Here is a 21448-nt window from a genome sequence, read left to right as displayed (position 1 = left end):
CCATGTTTTGTTTCTTGTCCCCAGCAGATGGCAACATGTGCTGATTGACCATGGCCTCCAGCAGGTGTCCAGGGTCTCAGCCTCACATCTTCATATCTGTAGCAGATGAACACATTGTTCAGCAGTCAGATTCCTTGAGCAGTAAGATAAATCTACATGGGATATAAAGAATAACTTAGCATTATTACTGCTAATTCTGTAATTATCACAAATAGTGGCAGTTAGATACCTGTTTCATGGCAGCTTCCAGTCAGGTGGGCAATTTGTGTAGGTCTATCTTTCAGTTCTTTATGAGAGCAAAAAGGAAAGACAGTTTTCAAATTTATTTGGTATGTATTAGGAGATACAACATTGAGGATAGTGTTACCAGCCATATCCAGATAAACTGCCTGTGCTCATAGGTCGTCAAAACTGTGTGGAAGCTGCAGCTATAAGAACGTGTACCAGTTCTATGTCCCTCACTTTATTTCAAAATATACCTTAAAGACGTAGTGACTTGTTCTTACATCTGTGCTCTGGATTGATAAAACAAATAGTCATCCTCAAAAGATTTCATTTAACTCATTCTCAAATACCAGAACTTACATCTCTCCTCCATTCTGAATTTTGGGACCTGACGCTTTACCTAGCACATTTTGCGTTCGCTTTCCAGATCACGTGAATGGTCACTGTACAAGCCCAACATCCCAGAGCTGCAGTTCAGGAAAACGACTTTCCAGCGCGGACGTCTCAAAAGCAAACCGCCGAGGGCCCGGGAGGCCCCCCTTTAGAAAAGCACAGTCTGCAGCCTGCATGGAGATTTCCCTCCCAGTCACCACAGAAGGTGGGTGGCAGTTGCTGTTGTGCTGGCTATCTGTGAATTTCTCACCAGGTGTGAAAGTAAATTTAGCATGATCCTTGTCCAAGTCACTGCCCAGAACTGCTGCCTTCATCTGACTGTTTAGAATTAGAACAACCCCTGTGTGTTACTGTTGTTACTAACCAGCCTGCTCTTGAGCTCTGTGCTGCCTAGGGATTTGGTATGCTGAACCTCAGTGAGCCTTTATAGTTGTCCCCTCACCTGTATGGGTCCAGTGCTTTGCTATAAGAAAGCAGTCGTTCACAGCAGCCTACATAGAGTTATTGTGAAGTTTCAAACCCTCATTGCTGCTACTTATCAACTCTGAAACTGAGTGAGTTCAGGCTTTGCACATATTTATTTATTTATTGTTAATAAAGACTGTATAAAATTGCACAATTCCTAGCCACTGTTTACTGTAAAATTATAGCCCATGATCTGATCCATTTATATAACAAAATTCTAGGTTTAATATTTGAAAAAACAGTCTGCAAATCATGAACTGCCTGAGTGCAGAGACTCAGTGGACCACTTACAGCAATGCATTGTGCTTAAAACTTAAGAGTAAGCTGATTTTACTTTGGTGTCTGTAAAACAGAATGGCATTCTTCATAACTGGAACCAGTGCTCCCCGGTTTTGATTATTATTAAAGGAGATAGAATAAGGGATATTAAATCACTTAGTGTGTCTAACTTTAAAAGCAAGTTGTTGCAAATACCTTTGTTGCTCGCTGCAAATTGCTAGAATTTTTTCCATTTTCTTTATGACAACAGAAGTTGAAAAATAGTTTTCTATTTTGCCTTCTTATGACTGTGGGGGATCACAAAACAGAATCTACATGTGCAAGACCCAGTAAAAAACATCCTCATTTAATATAGAGAGTTCCAAGATTATGTTCTTGACTGAAACAGAGCTGCTATATCCCGTAGACTGTCGTGATGCCCTCTAGCATCTCCTTGAGTTTGATATAAGGATACCATTTACCTACATTGATCCACAAGACATAGAGTAAAGCATGGTCAGATGGCCTCTGGAAAACAATTGTGTTCACTGACTGTTACCCTCTTCCAGCTGTGTCGTTAGGTCTGTAGCAGAAATTATCTCCCATTGCCAGAGGCTGTCCCACCAAAACAGATACAGGTGAAATATGGAACATTTTGTGCTGTCCTTTTCTACATAAGTACTTTAGCTTAAATGTAGAGCTTTTAAATAAAGCTTAAATAGCTTTCTATCTTGATTTTTCACTGTCCAAATGTCTTTTCACTAAAGCAGACAAGTGCCCACAAGATCTATTTTTACTAGATGAATAGTAATGTTTTGCAGAGGAAAAGGGACAAAAACTTGACAATAGTGACATCTTAACAGAAAGTGCTGTTTCTTGAGGGATCATGCAGTCATTGTCTTAGATTGTGAGTAGAACTAGACTGATTTCACATACCTAAACATTATCTCAATAAACTTCTTGTAATTATAACAAAATTATACTTTGAAACAATGCCGAAGAATATACTGGGCTCAAATTTTACCTGGTTGGCAAAGGTATTTTATATCTTCCCATGCATGGCAGTCACAGACATTGGCATCTGTAGTGTAGACCTGGCCTCTAAGAGGATGTTACAGTATTTTGGAGTCATCAAAGATGAAGCCATAGGCTGGTGAGCCCAAATGTCTAATTACGTTGTAGGCGTCATATAAAATAAGATAAAGTGCAATCTTTGAGCAATTAGTTATAAGAAGTAATTGAAAATACATAGTAAACCTATACATTTCAGTTTAAACTTGGATTGATTAATGACTGTATGTAGAGCATTGTACTAAAGCAGATTTATAGAGCTCTGAGGTGTTTAAAAATTCCTGTGCTTAAAGGCAGTTTTCATTTTTGTAGTCAGCACTTTTTCCTCCATGTTAGTTATTGATTATCATAGCTCTCATCTATCTTACTTTATGCACTACACAAATATGGTAAGTACCGTTGTCGCATTATAACTCATCGTGGAAAATACATCACTGCCACAATAATTTCAATTTCTTTGTGTTTTTCTTCATCCTATGTAGTACTGAACTTTTCTGCAATTCTTATATGCAGATATTGCTGCAGTATCAACACTACTAAATAATTTGGCCATGACACCACTGAATTCTTTTCTGCTTCTACTTTTCCTTCTCCCCTACATCTTCCAACAGTAGGGCCACTGGCAGGCAGAAGAGGGAACCTGCAATCCCCCAACGTTCCACTAAACCTTTCCCTCCCAGTAACAGCAAGTCACATCCTTTTGAAGTGGTCCATTGGCTGCTGCACCATTCACATTCTGTTTAGTAAGAAAACTGGCATTACTAGAAGTGTGCTAAGCATACTGTTTTATGAAATGCTTTCAACAATTTTGCAATACACTGATACTTTTGATTGCATGGTGATGCTTTTTACTATCACTGAAGATTCAGTTTCTATTTTTTATCAGTAATTATAATACCTATCAAGTTTAATATGACAGTATACCTCATTCTAGAAAGTCATCCAACTTCCTTTCGGGGACATAAAGTAAATTAATGTAAGTGACTTCATAAAAAAAAAATTAATCCTATTTAAACTTACCAGTGGTGTCAGTGAAATAGTATTACAGTTCTCAGTGAGGTTAGTGAAATGCCTGTGATATAGTTCTTCCTGCTGCAAGAAAGGGCTAAGCAGAATCTTTAGAGTAATTTATATTAGCATGTAACATGATAGACTGTGGTTTGAGTTTTTCCTTGGATGTGTGGTTTGTATGTACAGGCATGCAGACAAGTTACCTTTCAGGAGGTTTACAAACTAAAATAACTTTCTAATGTACATATTCTCTTTAGAAAAAGAATCCATGTGTCTGTATGTTCAACTTATGTAAACTTTTTTTTTTCCTAAATGCCTGTGCTATCAGTCTTCCAAATTCTAGCTTTGCTGACTATTCTGCCTGGAGTGACTGACATTCAGCTTTCTTTATGAATCTTAGATTCTAGACTTGCTATTTTGGCAGGTGTTTTGCTTTATTCCTGAAGGTTTTTATATTAAATAGTGTGATAGAGAGTGATATGGTGCTTGAAGGATTCTCGGGTTAGAAGTTAGGAGGAGGGTGAAGGAGGAAGAAGATGAGAAGTTAAAAGATTTGAGAAATATTATACAGAGAATAAAAATTCTCTTCCAAAGGTGGAACTGGCTTTGATCAAAAGCTCTGGTAGGGCTACTTAGCAGTATATGCTGCAATAAACAATTCACAATAAGTTATTTTTTGTATTCTCATTTTGTGACTAAGATGTGTATTTTGTGTCCTCACCACGAAAGTAGTATTTCAAATTTGGATATTATTCTTCAATCTGATTAGAGTTTTGATTAGAGATTTGCAATCTCAGAAGCATTGAGAACTTTTCATATGTAAAAAGAAAATCCTTTGTGTATGGGTAAATTTTTTCTTAAGCTGAGTGCCTGTTTCTGAAGCATTGATGACAATTGGATATTTCTTAACAATTCTTCCAGTTACTGGTCTTAAAATCCCTTCTGAATTGATTAGCTAAAAAAAAAAAAAAAAAAACCATTTTCATGACTAACCAGAAGATATCTGTTAGAAAAATAAATCACTGTTTTCACTTTGGTTTTCAAAACCTGCTCATTTAAATCTGAGCTTTTGGTACAATTGGAACTATACGTTCGGTGTTTTCGTCAACCGTATTTTCAACCAGCCTTCACACACTATGTTTTTCTGACTTCATTTCTATTAGATGCCTCGGTCTGTTTCAGCTCTGGGCTCAAACTAGCTCCCTTTTTTGACTGTAAATCTGTACCCCTCCATGGCTTGCCTTCTGTTCAGTTGCACAGATCCATCCCTGATCATCTCAGACCAAGAACTAATACTACATAGTCATTAAAGTGATTAAAACTTCTTTTCCATCTAGAAAAGCAGAAGTACTGATTATGAATTACAGTGTAGGTGAGCAGGCCCCAGACATCTGTTCTTGTTCACATAGAAAAAATTAAACCTTTATTTCTATTAATTTTTTGTTGTAATTTTAGATGAAAGAAAACAATGAAGTTAAAGAATAAAAATAAAATTGTTGTGTGAGGAAACTTAGTGTGGTTATCCTTGTATAGCTGACTGAATGTGTGCACATGCTGCCATATAGTCCTATTTGCTTTAATAAAATGAAAATAACTAGTGTTTCAGATTTGGAATTTCTCAGTTACTGTTTTTTTTTTTTTTTTTCAAATGTTTTTCTTCTCAAAGCCAGTTTGCTGTCTCCTAAAGATTCTTGTTAGTTTCCCTCAGGAGCACGTGCTGGCAGACTTATTTTTTTTTCCCCATCATTACCTGCATTCATACAGAAACCAGAGCATTCTGTGTATGTCTAAATGTAATGTACCAAAATTCATCTTAGGAATGAAGTAGAGACAGAGTGGAGTTTTTGTTTTGAAGTGTTGTATTTGGAAAACTATTTTCTTCAACCATAATTGATATAAAATTATCTTTCCATTTTAGTTATTTTTCCCCACTATGCAGTCTTTAACTAGCCAGTTTCATCACCCTCGATGGTGAAGACTATCCACATCTTAGTGCTACAAACTTACCTCCAAACAAGAAAACTTTAGAAGGATTTCATGTGCATTTTAATTCTCTTGGAATGCTAGGAGCAGACTATGAATTTGCTTTATATTTCTTTAAAATAACTCTGTTTCAGTATTGGATAACTCTTTTGATTATACACAGTTAAAATTTGACATAAAGTACTTGAGATGTCAGTGAGAGCTAGCAGAAACAAACCATTGAAGAATACTTAACTATTATCTCTAATAACCTTATCAAATATTCTGTGGCAAGTAGAATACAATTTTCATTGTAATGGATCTAATATACTCTTAGACCTGAAGTATTTCTTTAGTATTTGCATATAAAATGACTAAAATGATTCTGGGAATAAGCTCTTTTGTCTCTTGCCTGATTTTGTCCAATTTGCCTTAAAATGGATAGTACTTATATACTACGTACTTTACTTTCTTTTACTATTCAAAGGTATTTGAGGATTACCATAAGAAGTTTTGTGTACAGTGTGGCAGAGGTTAGTGGATTTTTTCCTGCTGGAATTTGGCTTAGATTTTAGGCTTTTAGGGTGCTAAATATATTTTTAATTTTGTTGCTGTTTTGTTGGTTTTAGGTTCAGCAAATTCTACAGTGATTTTCTGTGCATGTATGTTGGCCTATTATATTGGTCTGTTTCTATAACAAAGCTTCCGACCTCTTAGGACCTGTCCATGCCTTAATCAATATTTGCTTGTGAATACGTGTGAAAACACAGAGAACTGCTGACATTTGCTCTTGTAAGTCCGGTAAGAAGTAGTCAGTCTTGGAAATAAGTGGTTATTTTATATGAAGTCCACAACTTGAGGAAATGAGCTCCACTGATGTATACTGCATCTTTCCCACGTAACTTCTATCAAATTGTTGACAGTTCTCTTGTCACTTATGGTTATACTATTACACCATCTGCAAAAGTCCTCTGTGCATATCACACTGGATTTTCTGGGTGATTCAGTAAACGGGACCATTTGGTTTTCTTGCCAGGTGGGGAGCAGTGAGAAGAGGGAGATTCTCTGTTTTTATCAATAGCCTCTTATTTTCTTGGGTCTGAAGCCCACGTGTGAATGTGAGCTAACTGATGAGAGCCTAGAAAGCAGTAACTGCAGTCTTAATGGTCATGGTTCCTGGGCTTCAAAGGAAAGAGAGAAACAACCAGGTTGTGTGATCTAGAGAAGTGTTGAATACGCAGCGTAAATTGATTTAGATGTGTGACAGGGGAATGCACAGAGAAAAGGAATAAACTATTGTTTGTATCTGATGAGAGAAAGGCAGAGTGTAATGGACATGAATTACGACAGGTGCACAGCTTTGCAGGGACAGTAGGCGATTCATTTTGATCCCAAGGATAGTTAACTGCAGAAATGGATCCTCTGAGGAGGTTAGTGCACCTCTGGCCAGTATTTAGAACAACTCATGCTCTCCACTGCATACTCTTTGTCATTGCTCATGATATTGGAGAGTGGATGACTTCTGGTGAACTTCCTTAACATCCAAATAAATAGATACTTACCTGGTCCACTGGGCATGATACAGCTGTCATGGAACCATTCTTCATGAAGCCCCTAAGGGCCATGGTTTTTCAAAGCTAAGCTTTCACAGCAGGTTGAAAAGCAATTGACTGGAGATTTTTTTTATCGGTGAAGGAATTATGGTGCTTGTTCTGCTTGTGAATCATTTCGATTCTGTTAGCGTTTGAAGTTACTTTGTATAACTGTATCTGGTAACAATACAAGTAGTATAATAGGAAGTGACTTAGAGATACTCTGGGTGCCATAGCCTCCACTAGTTGCTGAGTTTGTCACCAACTTTGTTTAATTCATGTTTGTCCTATTTCAAGTGCAGAGAAGCAGATAAGAAGGTTGCATGCGGGACTTGTTCATTATCCATAAAGTCTGTTCTTTGCTACAGAGCAAAAAAAAATATTGGGAGCTTCATTAAAACTGTTTTGACTCCTTTATTGAAGGAACATACATAAGATTTTTCTTCTGCTGCACTTTTTGTCTTCTGATTCCTGGGTACTTCTACATATGAAAGTTGTAGAACGTATTCTTTCTTCCCAGACCATCAGTGTTATCAAGAGACGCTTCTGCAGAAGGGATATTTTAGACTGGGTGTTAAGTTATAGGGAATATCATGTTCTTTGATTAAAAGATACAGTCAAACTTATAATCTAAATTCAAATTGAGCTCTTAGTGTTCTAAATAGGATGACTGTCTGCTTGTGTAAGTAAAGGGAAGTAATTCATGTAATCAAATATGAAATCTTAATAGGCAATATTTACTGTTGAGATCTCCAGCGTTTTTTGTCTTTCCATCACAATGCTTATTTCTACTTCATCTTCAATTTGGAAAACACTTTTGCTCTAACAGCTCCCCCCAGTTTTTTAAAATGTGTAGAACTAAAACTTAAGCCTGAATTGTTCTGTGTCCTGAAAGTATCAAAGTGAAGTTCCAAGTCTTGAATCTGTTTTCCCTTTCAGGCCTTTATTTGATGTTGTTCACATCAGTCCTGAATCAGTTGAAACCACACGCTCAAGTTACCTTGTTATTACTACAGCAACTTCAGGATTGTACTACATTTCAGAACTTTTTCAGGGGTGGGAGGATGCAGTGAAGCATCCCTCAGGTGTGAGCTTTATTTAAGCAGAGCCACTCGCCCTGGTCTGAATACTCTGCAATATATTCACGTGCTTTTTGACATGGTTTTAGGGCAGCTTATTTGAACTGATCCGGTAGAAAATGATTCACAATAAGAGTCTAGATTGTTGCATTGTTTGTGCCTAAGATAACTTCTGCTGCTTTCTAGTGAATTGCTTTAATGTGGAATGCAGCTTGAGAGTGATGCTATTAAAATGTGTTTGAAGATGTTGTTAGCCAAGTAACTGTGCAGTGTTCTTAAGCGTGTGAAAGCCCCGCAGTGTTACCTCCTGCCCCTTTCTCCTCTGTGTTGCTGAAGCGTTGCTGACTGTAATGTGGTTCGGTCTCTGTCTGTATGATGTTACCGTGTGCAAATTCATGTTTCAAATCTAATTCCTTTACTGTATGTTTAGCTGACATTCAGGGCTTTGCATGCTTTCCTGACTCAGTAATTTTAAAAGTGACATTTCTCTAAAGCTATTAAGGTAGTAATCCTTAAACTATCAAATGATTTAATATTTTCATTATCTTCTGTTAAATCTAGTATTTGAAACATAAACTTTTCAAGATCTCCAAATGAGGAGAATTTAAACCATTTGTTTCCAGAATATATTGATTTCCATATATTAAAAAAAAAAGTTTGTTTTTTTTGAATAGGCTATACAAGGAAATTAGTTACTAAGAGCGTTAATTACATCAGGAAAGAACCTATAAGTGGAATCATAGACCCTGACAGAATGCAGAGCTCTCCAGTAATGAATGTAAGCATTTACAGTGACAGTATTGATCTTTGTCACTGGTAGTTTTCTTTCACTCCTCACAACAAAGGATGCTTTTGTTTTCATGATTCCTAACTCCAAAAAGAAATTGACTTTGTGTTTCTGTGTTAGTCCTCACCCTGTTAATTTGAAATAGTCATGAAGACAATTTCTTGGACATGCTGATGTGTGAGGATGTGTTCCCCTTACAAAGCTTTGGCTGCAGCTGAGAGTGAAGAAGTTAGAGCATTCCCCTGAACAGCACACATCAGTGGCATAAATGTTGTTAGTATCCCCTCTCTTTTTTCTTATAATTTCATGGGAAATTTCAGAAATTCCAGGACTATTCCCACTAAACAAATGGCAATTAAAAAAAATCCCTGCAAGTGCTCTACAGTTGTGGCAGTTGAAACATACAGAATCATTTACTCAGATGGTCTTTTAAGTTCCCTGAAACCCCCTAGGCCCTCAATCACATCTTCTGCCAGACACCAGTGTGCTGCAGCAGGACCGCTCTGTCATGCAAGGAAAGAGCTAGTTCAGTCACTGCTCAGGGCTGCTTTCATAGGAATGTCATGATGACGACTGGCTCAATTGTTCTTGTCCTTTTGCAATGCACACGATTTTGTGGCAGTAGGTTACATTTCCAGACGGGCAGTGCTTCAGCAATTACACGGAATCAGTTCATTCTCACACGACGAGCGTCACTGTACTGCTCACACATGGATGAACAAAGGTAAGACCCAAAACTGCTGGCTTCATTCTTAAACTAGTACGTCAGTTGAAGTGTCCTTCTGTGTTTCTGTCTGTCAGGTGGGTAGCAAATTGGAGGCTTTGCAATTGTTAAATTAGGTGCCTTCTACTTGTACACTGTTGCTCCTAGCTGGAATTTAACTATCAGTCAGTCCAGTGTTACAAAGGAGATTGGTTCCTGAGCGTCCATCTACATCTCAGTAATCCACACCATGCATACAGCAGGGTTGAATGAAGCCATTTTAAGGCAAGCAGGACTACATTTGTAGCAGTATTTCTATATTATGGTCTTAACCCACACTATGCAGCTGTTTGAAATTTCCTCACTGAAGATAATGACACTTTCGCTCAAAGCTGCATAGGCTATGGTCTACCAACCTGGATAGCAGCATCTCCCTAATGACAGTCATTGGTTGGCTCTCAGGAAAGACTTGAATAATCCTCACAGCTCCTCTGCTCCCAGCTGCAGGGATAGCCTGGAGACCTCTTTGGAAAGAAAAGAAAAAGGCATTAAATGCAGATCTGCAAAGGGCAAAGGAAGAAAAATGGCACGCTACCCTAGAATAGAGACAGAGGGATTGCTGGAGTTGGATAAATGCATCTCAAAGAAAAGTGAGCACCGGCTCCCTCAAAGCAGGAGGCAATTCAGAGGCAGAAGCACATTTATGAGAAACTGTAATGTAGCAGAATATTCTGGAGAGAATAATGAGGGAAATAAAACTGTGGAGCAGAAAATGACTTGCCTTTCACATATGAATGGCTGTCATCTCACTGAAACATGGAGACCAAGTAAACTTTGTTTGACTCAGGTTAAAGGGAGTACCTGAAGTGATATGGGTGCTGGTTCACAGCCATGCAGAGAGATGCAGCTGTCATTGTTATTACATCTGTATTGCCATGGAACAGAAGGAAAATATAAGAGAAAACCCATAACAGTGTTGCACTTGAAACTCATAATCTGTGTTACAGATTATTGCTGAATGGCAGTGTTTATGCATAACAACTTTTGACAGAAGGGACATCCTTTTAAATGTAGAAATTAAGCTAGGTACGTTTTTTGTTTCCCAAAGAACATGTCTTTGTGTTTCTCTTAATGGAGTGGTTCCAAAATACAGAATTTGATTTATAATCTCTTTGAGGAGGGAGGTGTCAGAGGAACTTCACTGAACTAAGTTTTATTCCAAAAATCTAGAAGATGAGAGATTTCTGCCTTCTTTTAGAGCTAGCTATTAAAGTCCCACAGTGGTTGCAGCCTTCCATAGGTTTGGTTTTGCTGTTCGGATATGTTTAATGACATCAGACTTTGACAAGTGTCATGCTGATCTTTTGTGTTTCATTTTGAGCACTATATTTAATAGAAACTTGCACAGTATGTTCCCGAAAGTGTCCCAAAGACTATATCTGTTAATGTCAGTTCTGCTAAGATGTCTTAGTTAACTGTACTGTACAGGGGAGAAGAACATTTCTTGTTAATTTAGAGAGAGAGATAGCTTGATGACATATGCGAATAGCACATGATGTATTTTAAGGTCCATGTATCTAGCCTTTGCTTACTAAGCAGATACATTTTTGTCCTCCCAATCAGTATCTTTCTTAGTTTGAGCATCACCATATTTGAATGTGACGACTTTTAAAGAGAAAATTAATTATGTAACAACATACTTTTAAAATAAGGTATCCTTTGAATTTTATGTGTGTGTGTGTGTGTGTGTGTGTGTGTGTGTGTGTGTGTGTGTGTGTGTGTGTGAAGCCCTGATGATTTCTGCCTTGAAATTACTCCACTGCCCTTCTTTGCTCATCAGCTGCTGTCCTTAGGAAGGAGCTGGGCCAACCAGTCCAATGCAGAAGTGGTTGAGGTTATGGGAGTCACTGATTCACAAGGTATTAGAAGCTTTCCACATGAATAAAAATTCCCAGCTTCTGCAGATATATTTAGCAGCACTGAGCTAGAATTAAAATCACAACAGTGCCTACATAAAGAAGGTGAAATAGGGTGAGGAGAAGGCAGTGCTCGGAAATTCAAGTAGACACAAGTTTCTCTTTCATCAGAGCGGGCCTGAAGTGCCAGGGGATGCTGTCCTCGGAAGCTCCTTTTTGAAAGGCAGGCAGATGCCTCCTTGGCAGCTGTGCCAAGTATGTCTGAGCAGTGTGTTAATCAGGCATGTACGGTAGCACATATAGCAATGCCTGCTGTTGCTCCTGTAATGCTCTGCTGTGGTTCTCTGGTATTTCCCAGGTAGCTGCTGTGAAGAGGATAATTTCCACAGTTCACATGCAGTGATCTGGGTAGAGAATCTAATGCAGCATGTGGTCTGAGGAAAATCCGCCGCCAAATGGCTGCTACTAGTGGAGGGAAGAAACAAGATGAGGCTTAGCCCAGTTTTAAACTGGAGTGCTCGAGAAGGCCCTTTTCTGATTTTATTCTTAACCAAGATAGACAGTATTCCTCTTCTTTATTTCTGCAGGCTCTAAAGAGACAGCCCTCTGTGCTGAGATATGAGAATTTTGTGCCAAACAAATCTACTTCATCATGATAGGTTCAGAAGTGAGCCTTTTATTTCAGGTCTGATTCCTTCAAATATTCTCCATCCCCATAACCTCCTATTCCTCTGATGTTTGTGTTGCAGAAGAGAATGTGAGGTTTCCGGTGATCAAGACCTGACTTTGACTACGTGTTGGCAGACAGCAGCTCTGACACAAATTGCTTTGCAAAGACTATGCTGGTGGGCAGTGCTGCTCTCTTCTTCCCTCTGGCTCCCTTAGTCTCCAGGAACCTTTTAGCCAACATGTTGCCACTGATAACACATGGCTACTGCCAGCAGATCCCTTGCACAGTTTTGGCCTTCCTTCTTGGCGCAAAGCAAAGCAAGGATCCCTCAGCCCTACAGCAGTCAGACAGTGTTCGCTGTCACTTCCTCCTTAGGAGCTCAGGGTCTCCATCAGTGTGGCTCTGTCTCCACCGTGCTCTCATTTGTTGTCTGCTAAAGTTTAGGCAGAAAGATGAACCATTGGTTCACTGTGCAGTTGTCATTGAGGGCACAGAGCAGTTTTCCTATCTCAGTGCCTGGGAAGCCTGAGCTGAGGTGTGCCCTGAGACATCTTGGCTGCTGGAATAGTTTAGTGATGTGTGTCTTTTCCCCAGAGAGCTTGACAATGTACAGCAGCTGTGAACTTAGTGCTCTTGCTTCCTAGTTGTGGGAAAAGGAGCGGAGCAGAGAACATGTGTTCTGAAGTTGGAAGTGGCTTCTTCCTTTGTGTCCTACAGCAATGAGATACATGGATTAATATTAAATGCATTGGTAGCAGATGTGTCTAAAATTATTTCATGCTATTTAGAACAAGTCCTTTGAGCTAAGGCTGTTGTAAACTCTAATTAGTCTATGCTAATCTTCATAATAAGCAGCTATTTCTAATGCAGATCTAACTGATGAGGTCTGACAGCATTTTCCATGCTTATGGAAGGAAGGAAGCCGGTACGGTGGTAGTATCACAGTGTTCTCCTAGTTTGTGAAAATGCTGTGTTTTGAGTGCCCTGCAGGGCGTTTGTATTTGCTGTATTTGCTGCAGGCCTCTACCTGCTCTCACGTTACCAGCTTATGCCTGTCCAATTGTATTTATTTATGCAGAAAACCGAGAAAACTCCTTCAGCCGTTCCCGAAGCTCCAGCGTGTCGAGTATTGACAGGGACTCCAAGGAGGCAATCACAGCCTTGTACTTCATGGAGTCCTTTGCCCGAAAGAATGACTCTGCTGTCTCCCCATGCCTCTGGGTTGGAACGGGCCTTGGTATGGTCTTAATCCTCTCTCTTAACCTGCCTGCCAGTGACGACTTACGGCAGTCAGAGCCGGTCATGGTGTCACCGAGTGGTAAGAGTGCTGCCTTTTTCGTGTTTATTATCCATCTTGGACAATGGGGGAAAAACTGTGTGATTTTATGCGGCCTTTTTGCCAGAAAATTCTCAGGAAATGTATTAAGTAGTAGTCATTCACTACATAGATATTAGAAAGAAATTCTTTACTGTGAGGGTGGTGAGACTGGAACAGGTTGCCCAGTGAGGTTGTGGATGCCCCTCCCTGGAAGCATTCAGGGCCAGACTGGCCAGGGCTTTGAGTAACCTGGTCTAGTATGATGTCCATACCTATAGCAGGGGGTTGGAACTAGATGATCTTAAAGGTCCCTTCCCAAACCATTCTATGATTAAGGGCACACAGGTAAAAAGAGATGCATGTGAGAAACCCACAGCTTTACGAACTGAGGCACTTTAACTGCGTTAATCTTGAAGTTCGCCCTACACCTTGAGCAAAGTCACATTTATTTCTTGTGAGAACAGGGAAACTGGCAGGGATCCTTCATATTGGGAAACTGCAGTCCTGTGTGCTGCTCTGATGCTATCCTATCTGGGATTCTGTGAACAGTTTGGCTGTCTTTCCTGTCAGAAGGCTGCAGAGAAGCAGAAGGGAGCTCAGGAAAGGAAACACAAATGTTGGCAGGTTGGTGTACCAGGAGAGATCTTTGGCTGAGTGAGTGACAGATGGCAGAGCAGAGAGGACAGAGGGCTGAGAGAGGTCAGGGCTAAGAGACAGGATGTGCTTATTGTGTTGTGAGTAAAATAATGCCAGAAAACAGGGTGCCACAGGAGTAGTGATAAGCTCCCCCACTCTTTTTTGTTTAGAAAAACAACACTGGATGGACACCAGACTAAGGGTAGCAATTTTACTGGTTGGGGAATAAATAATCCTACTGGAAGTAATAAATTTAAAAGAAAACAAAAAAGCAGGGGGGAAAAAAAAAGCAGTCTATCCTTATGGCGTTCAGTAGTATGTGCTATGTAGGTTATTTGACATGGGCTGCCTGAGACCTTTCAGTAGTGACAGCCTATGTGTTCACTTTCCTGTGTGGTCAGGAAGAACTGAGTAAGGAAGACCTGTCACCCTGGCTAGATAAATGCATTTTCTGTATTTACAAAAGGAGAAGTCGGGTGTCACCTGTGCTGTGGATCCACTGTGCTGACAAGCAGTTAAATTGTGGTGCCAGTGCCAATGAGAGAAGATTGTATTTTGCAGGCACAGTTCTGACACTGAAAGGAGCCGTGCTGACCTTCGCCTGCTTGGACTGCACGGGGACATTGATACATCCACCTTATGAAGTATGGAGGGACCCACACAGTGCTGATGATGGTGAAAAAACAAGGAAAAGAAAACTCGTCATGCATTCCCCTTCCTCCTCCCAGGATATGGGTGATCATCAATTTGCAGTCATTTGTTCAGAAAAACAAGCCAAAGTCTTCTCATTGCCTTCCCAAACATGTCTTTATGTCCACAACATCACCGAAACGTCCTTTTTATTGCAAGCAGATGTGGTCACCCTCTGTAACAGCGTCTGTCTGGCGTGCTTTTGTGCCAATGGGCACATCATGACACTGAGGTACTTATCTAACTAATCTCATGGCAAAACTAAGCAAAGAGGTGGCACAGTGCCATTGCGTTCCACTTGCATTTGCTGCGGTGTGCCTACATGGTTGATGCTCTGCGTTAGCTGCCTGATAGATGCATTTAGTGCACGTTTTATATACAGGTAATTGCTCTTCTGGGAGCACTGCCTTGCCCGCAGCCATACCTGTTCCTTGGCTTGCCTCCGCGTGGGGAATTAAGGCAGTGGAACAGCAAAACAAGCTCTTCCATTTCATAGCAGCTCTCCCATGATGATGGCTGATGGTTGATGACTTATAACTGGCATAAAACTTGTAATTTTTTCTCCCTACTGTCAATCGGGTGTAGAGCATTAAGAATAACTCGGGCATAGAAATGGTACTTTTTATCCAGTGTGAAGGGTCCAGTCCCATTTCAGATTTTTTGCACTCGGTGCACTTAGTTTCTCTTCCTTGCCGTTGCCCCATTGAGCTGACTGTGCAGCATCACTGCAGTTGTGCCCCCGCATCCCCACATCACCCCTTCCCTGGTCATGCCATTTAAATCTGGGCAAGTGCCATCCTGCTGTACAGCCAGTGAGTTGAAGCTGGAGAAGCTGGAGGACAGCAGAGAGGTTGCTGGAGCCTTTGCTCACAGTGTGCAAGCAGGACACTGCCATGTGCCCAGCAGTGACTAGAGGCAGGTCTCAACCTGCACATTGCCCAGCCACGTGGCACAAGCCATGTGTTGCAGGTATGTCCCTCATGGCAGGAGCTGCACGTTGAGGCAGGGCAGCTGAAACTCCTCCCTGCAGAGAAGCAAAGTAGAAAGGAAGGCACCATGCGGATGGCAGATTTTTTTTCACCTTAGAGCTGTGACTAACTCAAGTCTCTGCTTCACTTCAGCTTGCCCAGCCTTCGCCCACTGCTGGACATCAACTATCTGCCTGTAACGGATATGAGGATAGCGCGGACCTTTTGCTTCAGTAACGAAGGGCAGGCTTTGTACCTCAGCTCTCCCACTGAGATCCAGCGCCTCACGTACAGCCAGGAGATGTGTGACAACCTGCAGGTAGGAATCGCATCCTTACTTCACGCTGTCTTTGTGTGGGAGGGCTGGAGGCCTGAGCAGCGAACTGTGCAAGTGTGAATTGCCACCTTTGCTGCTAGATTTCTCAAAGTAGCATTTTACCAGGCTATGATTTCTAGTCAAAAGTAAGAGATGATAATTTATTGTTCAGTGTAAGCTTGCGTGTCGGTGGGAAAAAAAGAGCTAGTATTTTAGTTAAATTTTAGCATTTTAAGTGACCTCAAGGACGTGTTCCTTCATATTTGCCATTCTGACAGAGCAGAGAAAGGTCATCTGCTCTGTTGCTGCTTGGTCTTTTTTGTGCTGCTGTCACCGTGTTCCTGTGCCCCGATGACTGGCCCATGTCTGCAGCTTGCCCTCACCTAATTATAGTCTCTGCTGTCTCTGTATGGAGCCAAATTTACACCCAAGTGGGACTCTTCACAGCCTGCTTCTATCAAAGCCTGCCCATATGAGAAACCAACTGTTAAAAGTGACTGAAGGGAAAGAAGGGAAAGTTACACATTCAGAGCAGCCATAGCAGTAGGTACTGGCATGTGTCCAACGCATAGAAACTGCCTCCATGAAAATATGCATTCCTGCCATCATTTATTTTTCAGATCTTAACTCTAAAAACATCTTAATACTTACAACTTCCAGTAGATGGGTGACATGAGACAAACAGGTGCTGATAGTATCAAAAAAATGCACTCTGTTTTAATGTATTTTTAATTATTTTCCATCATTTTCACTCCAGCATCTCCCACTGTACATTAAAATGCAGTAGCTACAGAAATGGTCTAATTAAAAAAAATTTATTTTGAGCAAAGCTCTTTACAGTCTTGGGTTTGCCTTTTTCTAATGAAAATGCAAATTAAAATGTCATTTACTGAAGAGGAGGAATTGTGAGAGGTTACAAGGAGAAACATGAGGAATAAAATAAAAAATAAGAAGGTGAACAAGTTCTAAGTTATGTAATTAGCACTGAGCTAGGATAGAAATACAGAAGAAATAGTCTTGCCAGCACTTATTGTCCCCTAGAGAATAACGCGTGCTGAGCTGCTTGAGTCACATCACAGCAGCACGTGTCTCAGCTCTGAAGGAGTGCTGGGAGGAGTGAGCATTGCATACAAGCTCTTGCACACTGGAAAATAGATCATTTTGCAGGGAACTAATTTCAAAATTATCGGAAAGTTTGCTCGCTGCATCTGGGAAAGTGGATTTATAAGCAAGAGGCTGTTATAAGCTAGATTGTTAGTAGCCTTAACAGCATCATGCAACAACAAAATGGAAACAGCCCTTGCTTCTCTGTACTGCTGAACTATGGCTGCTTCTACCTTGGCTTTTATCCAGAAGAGGACATAAAGGGCTTGCGCAGCCATTATCCCAGTATAAAAAGCAGATGACCAGGTATCACCTGCTACCCAGGAAAACAAGGCAAGCTGCATGAGAGAGTCCACTCAAGCTCAAAAGCTGCAGTAATTTTTCTCCCTGGATCAGGTGACAGTGCAGGGGAGCAGTAAGTGTGAGTCACAGCTTTGTCATTGGCACTCAGCTTCTCAGGAGCCGAGTGCTTTGAGCAGCACTACAGCTAGATGTGCCTGCTGAGGCTCAGATGAGCAAACACAGAGCTGAGCAGCAGGGCAGCAACTGTTCTCGTTGCACAGACTCACTGGTTTTAAACACTAATGGGACTGCATGCTTTCTGTATCAGTTTAATTCTGGAGATTCAACTTTTTCCTCTTACTGCTGCAAATAAAGCTGAACCTGAGATTTGTTTGGCCCTAATTCAGTTCACCTGCTCTGGTGAAAATGTCAGTTTCCACAGCAGTGCTTTCAGACACTGCCTGATGGTGCTGCCAAAATGCACTGTAAGAATGAACTTGGAGAAGGGTGGATTGTGGTGGGCAGTGGGTTTTTATTTAAAAAAGAGCAACTCTGAACTTCTAATAAGGACTGAACTCAGGTGTGTTATAAATAGAGAACAGAGTGACCATCCTGCTAGCCTGAAAATTACTAAAGCAAAATGCATAATTCTGATAAATTGTTTATTCAATTATAGTGTCACCACTGCTGTTTCTAAGCAAAATGTAATGTCATCACTGATATTTCTGTGACTTATATTGCTTAAAATGTTTTCTCTATGAACACAAGACTGGGCAGGGAAAACTAAGTCCTTTTAAAGCATTAGCGAATCTAGTGAGTCCCAGTATTCACCTATCATAAAACACAACTGTTAAGTACTGATTTTGTTCTTCATACGACACGCTTTTAAAATGACTTGACTAGATCCAATGCGTTTGGCTCCTTAAGCTCATGCAAATGAAACAACCCCCCCCGGACCTGCTTCCATCTCAGTAATTTTTCATGTGATTTTTGTCTGACTTTGCTAGGACATGCTTGGGGATTTGTTTACTCCCGTGGAAACACCAGAAGCCCAAAACAGAGGCTTTCTTAAAGGGCTTTTTGGAGGAAGTGGACAAGCTTTCGACAGAGAGGAGCTTTGTAAGTGGTTTTTCTTTTTCTTCCATGAATTAATACGTGTGATTGCCTGCCCTTGTCATCTAGGACACACAGAAGATTTATTTTAATGACAAAAAAGAGAAAAAGAGGACAGTGTGAAGAAAGGGCAGACTTCTCAGTTGCCCTATCTGTGACCTATCTGTGATTCCTTCATGGCAGCAACTTCCTTTGACAAATAGAAGGGCTGGGGGTATGGCTGCATTGCAGATGTGAAAGAACAGAGAGCAAAATCCACCACATGTGCCATTGCAGTAAGGTGGCATCGAGGACCACAGCCTCTCACTGCCCCCTGTTTGTATTTCTCCTTTGCAGTTGGTGAGGCCACGGCAGGAAAAGCCTCTCGCAGTCTTGCCCAGCACATCCCTGGATCAGGTGGAATTGAAGGTGTGAGAGGAGCTGCAGGAGGAGTCATTGGGGACTTGACTCGCGCTCGTATTGCTCTTGATGAGAGAGGACAGAAACTGGGAGAGCTGGATGAAAGGACCGCGAGCATGATGGCCAGTGCAGAGGCATTTTCCAAACATGCACATGAGGTAAGAGCACTCAGAACTAAATCACACACTCAGAACTAAAGATCACCAAACCTGCAGCTGAGTCTTTGCTTCCCTTCTGGAAAGTCAAGTGCTGTTCTCCTCATTCACACAGTCATGTTGTTTGAGGTGTGCTCACATTAACTTGCATGCCGTTTTTCCTTCCCCTGCCTCCACACAATGGAAAATCTCCAAAGAGACTTCCACTGCACAACTCTTTCTCTCATGTTTCCATAATTTAGAACAGGGTACTTCTCATCTCGCACTTTTTTCACTAATCCATTCTGACTGGTCTTTGTTTTTTTTTAAGCCACTTGGTCCAGCAGATCTATGCAGTAGGGCAGAATACAGGTAGGTGGCTGTGTACATAGTGGCATTTACAGATCTTACTAGGAAATGAGGAGGAACCCTCTGGTACAGTGCTGTGATACAGCTGTAAAGAATAGGGCTGGCTGGGATAGACAGCTTCTGTGCTAAGAGTCAGAAATAATAGAGTCAGAAAGCTCTTCCAGCCCTAGGCTGGGAATCAATTAATGATTTTTTTTATTAATTTATGATAAAACAAGGTTAAAGAATACTCCCCCAAGATGCATGTTTTTCAGTTAATTGTACAGCTGGTTGAATGTGCATTAAATCTCTGGGCAAGACCTTTATATTCTTATTAGCTTTCATGTGTGCGAGGCAAAAATACTCAGAAGAAACTTGTCTGAAATGTGAAAAGAATTTATTCAGGGCAACTCTACCATGCTATACACGTATGAACTTCTGCAAAAACTGAAGTGGTAAAATAGTTAAATCTCCTCAGGAGGAATCTTTTAATGAACAGAAGTAACAGGTAAGTCATTGCTTTTTAAAAAGCATTTGGTAATTACAAAATTAAATAAATAAAACAAACCAAGCTTTCAGTGAAATCAAGACTTGGCAACAGTGTGGGCAAGAAGAAATGGCAGTGAGGTACTTCACTACTTCTGAAGTTTGTGATGCCCTTTTCTTTTTTCCCCCATTTCTGTAGGTGATGCTGAAATACAAGGACAAAAAATGGTACCAGTTTTAAACTTCTAAAGAATCTGCTTGTGGCTTTGTTCAGAACACTGCTGAGGGAAGCAACGTTCATTCCCAAATCTATCAGTCATCGGCCAGAAACAATTTGTTCTCCTAGAAGATGTTTTCCTCTTACTGTGTTGGAATCATCGCAGTGGGCGTCAAAGAGATTTTCCAGAACATGAGTTGGAAACTGGAGTCATGGGGGCTTTATGGCAGCAACTGGTTTATGCAGTAGCCAGTCTTTCCCAAAAGGAACTCAACCATCACTGTGGCATGTAGCTTTTCAGAAGCTGTAGGTATGAACTGTGGGGAGCCGTGTCTGATTAAAAATACTCTGTAAAAACTCGAATGTTAATGCACTTAGAAAACTTTGCATGGTTAATTGACATCTTAAAAATAAAAAAAAAAGGAAAAAAAAGGAAAAGAAAAAAAAAAAAGCATGTTGTGACCGAAGAAAAATGGGATTAATTTATATTGAGCAAAAAAAAAAAGAACTTAAATGGCAAAAATCTGTATTTTTTAAAAATGAGACTACAAAAAGCCAGTACATTTCAAGCATGTTTGCTACTGTTCTCAACATAAAAATGAGTTGAGCTGCATTTTCTTATCTGCTACTCATTTCCCTTGAAAAACCTTGCTTGAAATCAGTGCTGTTTAACTCCTTCCGGAAGAATAAATAATTTCAAAAGCCTATGTCCAAATTCTACAGATTTTTCAAGTAGCTAAACAGGCACTATCTGAAATGTCATTAAAACATGAGAGCAGATGAATTTTGCAATTCAGAGTACATGACATGTTGCCCTTATCTGTACTTTTAAAAATGAGCCCTAGATTTATCTCGGTAGTCCTTGAAGGCGTCTGTGGCATTTGTCATCCCTGTGGTTTCTCTGTCACTTGGTTGCCTTACTTCTCTGTTGCAGGAATAGAAAACAAACTTATAAGAATCTCTTCTTGAAGTTAGAGAGGGCAAAAAGGGAAACCACTGGGAGAGTCCCATCAGTTTTCACTCACAAGCTGCTCAACAGCTTGCCAAACAATGAGTTTTTTCTTAAGTGGTTGGTTGAAGTTATGCTGAGGAAACTGCACAGTAACCCCATAAAGCTAGTGGAGAGAGCTCCCAGCAGCAAGTCCTCGAGGTGGGCCAGAGGAAGAGCATGAAAAACAATTGTTATGATATGTCACTGAATTGGCACATACAGAAAATGACACCACAGCTGTGTGGCAGTTGATCCTCTGCTCACCGCAAAGTAACTTGCTTCTCCTTCCTAGTGGGTTGTTTGGTTTCTGCAGT

General features: G+C 40.5%; 1 protein-coding gene across 10 annotated transcripts in view; it reads left to right on the top strand.

Annotated features, from left to right (window-relative positions):
- Nucleotides 1-20927, top strand: part of STXBP5L (syntaxin binding protein 5L) — a 175612-nt gene extending 154685 nt beyond the window's left edge. For 2 of the 10 annotated variants that reach the window (XM_048941456.1, XM_048941435.1), the window contains 9 exons: nucleotides 653-823; nucleotides 9469-9567; nucleotides 13211-13450; nucleotides 14000-14074; nucleotides 14648-15008; nucleotides 15898-16063; nucleotides 18454-18565; nucleotides 18896-19116; nucleotides 20126-20927. In XM_048941456.1, coding sequence (XP_048797413.1) covers nucleotides 653-823; nucleotides 9469-9567; nucleotides 13211-13450; nucleotides 14000-14074; nucleotides 14648-15008; nucleotides 15898-16063; nucleotides 18454-18565; nucleotides 18896-19116; nucleotides 20126-20167 — 1487 coding nt within the window. In that variant the 3' untranslated portion in view covers nucleotides 20168-20927. The remainder of the gene's footprint in view (nucleotides 1-652; nucleotides 824-9468; nucleotides 9568-13210; nucleotides 13451-13999; nucleotides 14075-14647; nucleotides 15009-15897; nucleotides 16064-18453; nucleotides 18566-18895; nucleotides 19117-20125) is intronic. The other 8 variants (XM_048941445.1, XM_048941520.1, XM_048941486.1 and 5 more) reach the window with 4 other exon arrangements.
- Nucleotides 20928-21448: the final 521 nt, after the last annotated feature.

This window comes from Lagopus muta, chromosome 1 (genome assembly GCF_023343835.1).
Source record: "Lagopus muta isolate bLagMut1 chromosome 1, bLagMut1 primary, whole genome shotgun sequence".
NCBI lineage: Eukaryota > Metazoa > Chordata > Aves > Galliformes > Phasianidae > Lagopus > Lagopus muta.
Note: the sequence above shows the minus strand (reverse complement) of the source record. Positions and strands in the feature narration are given on the sequence as shown.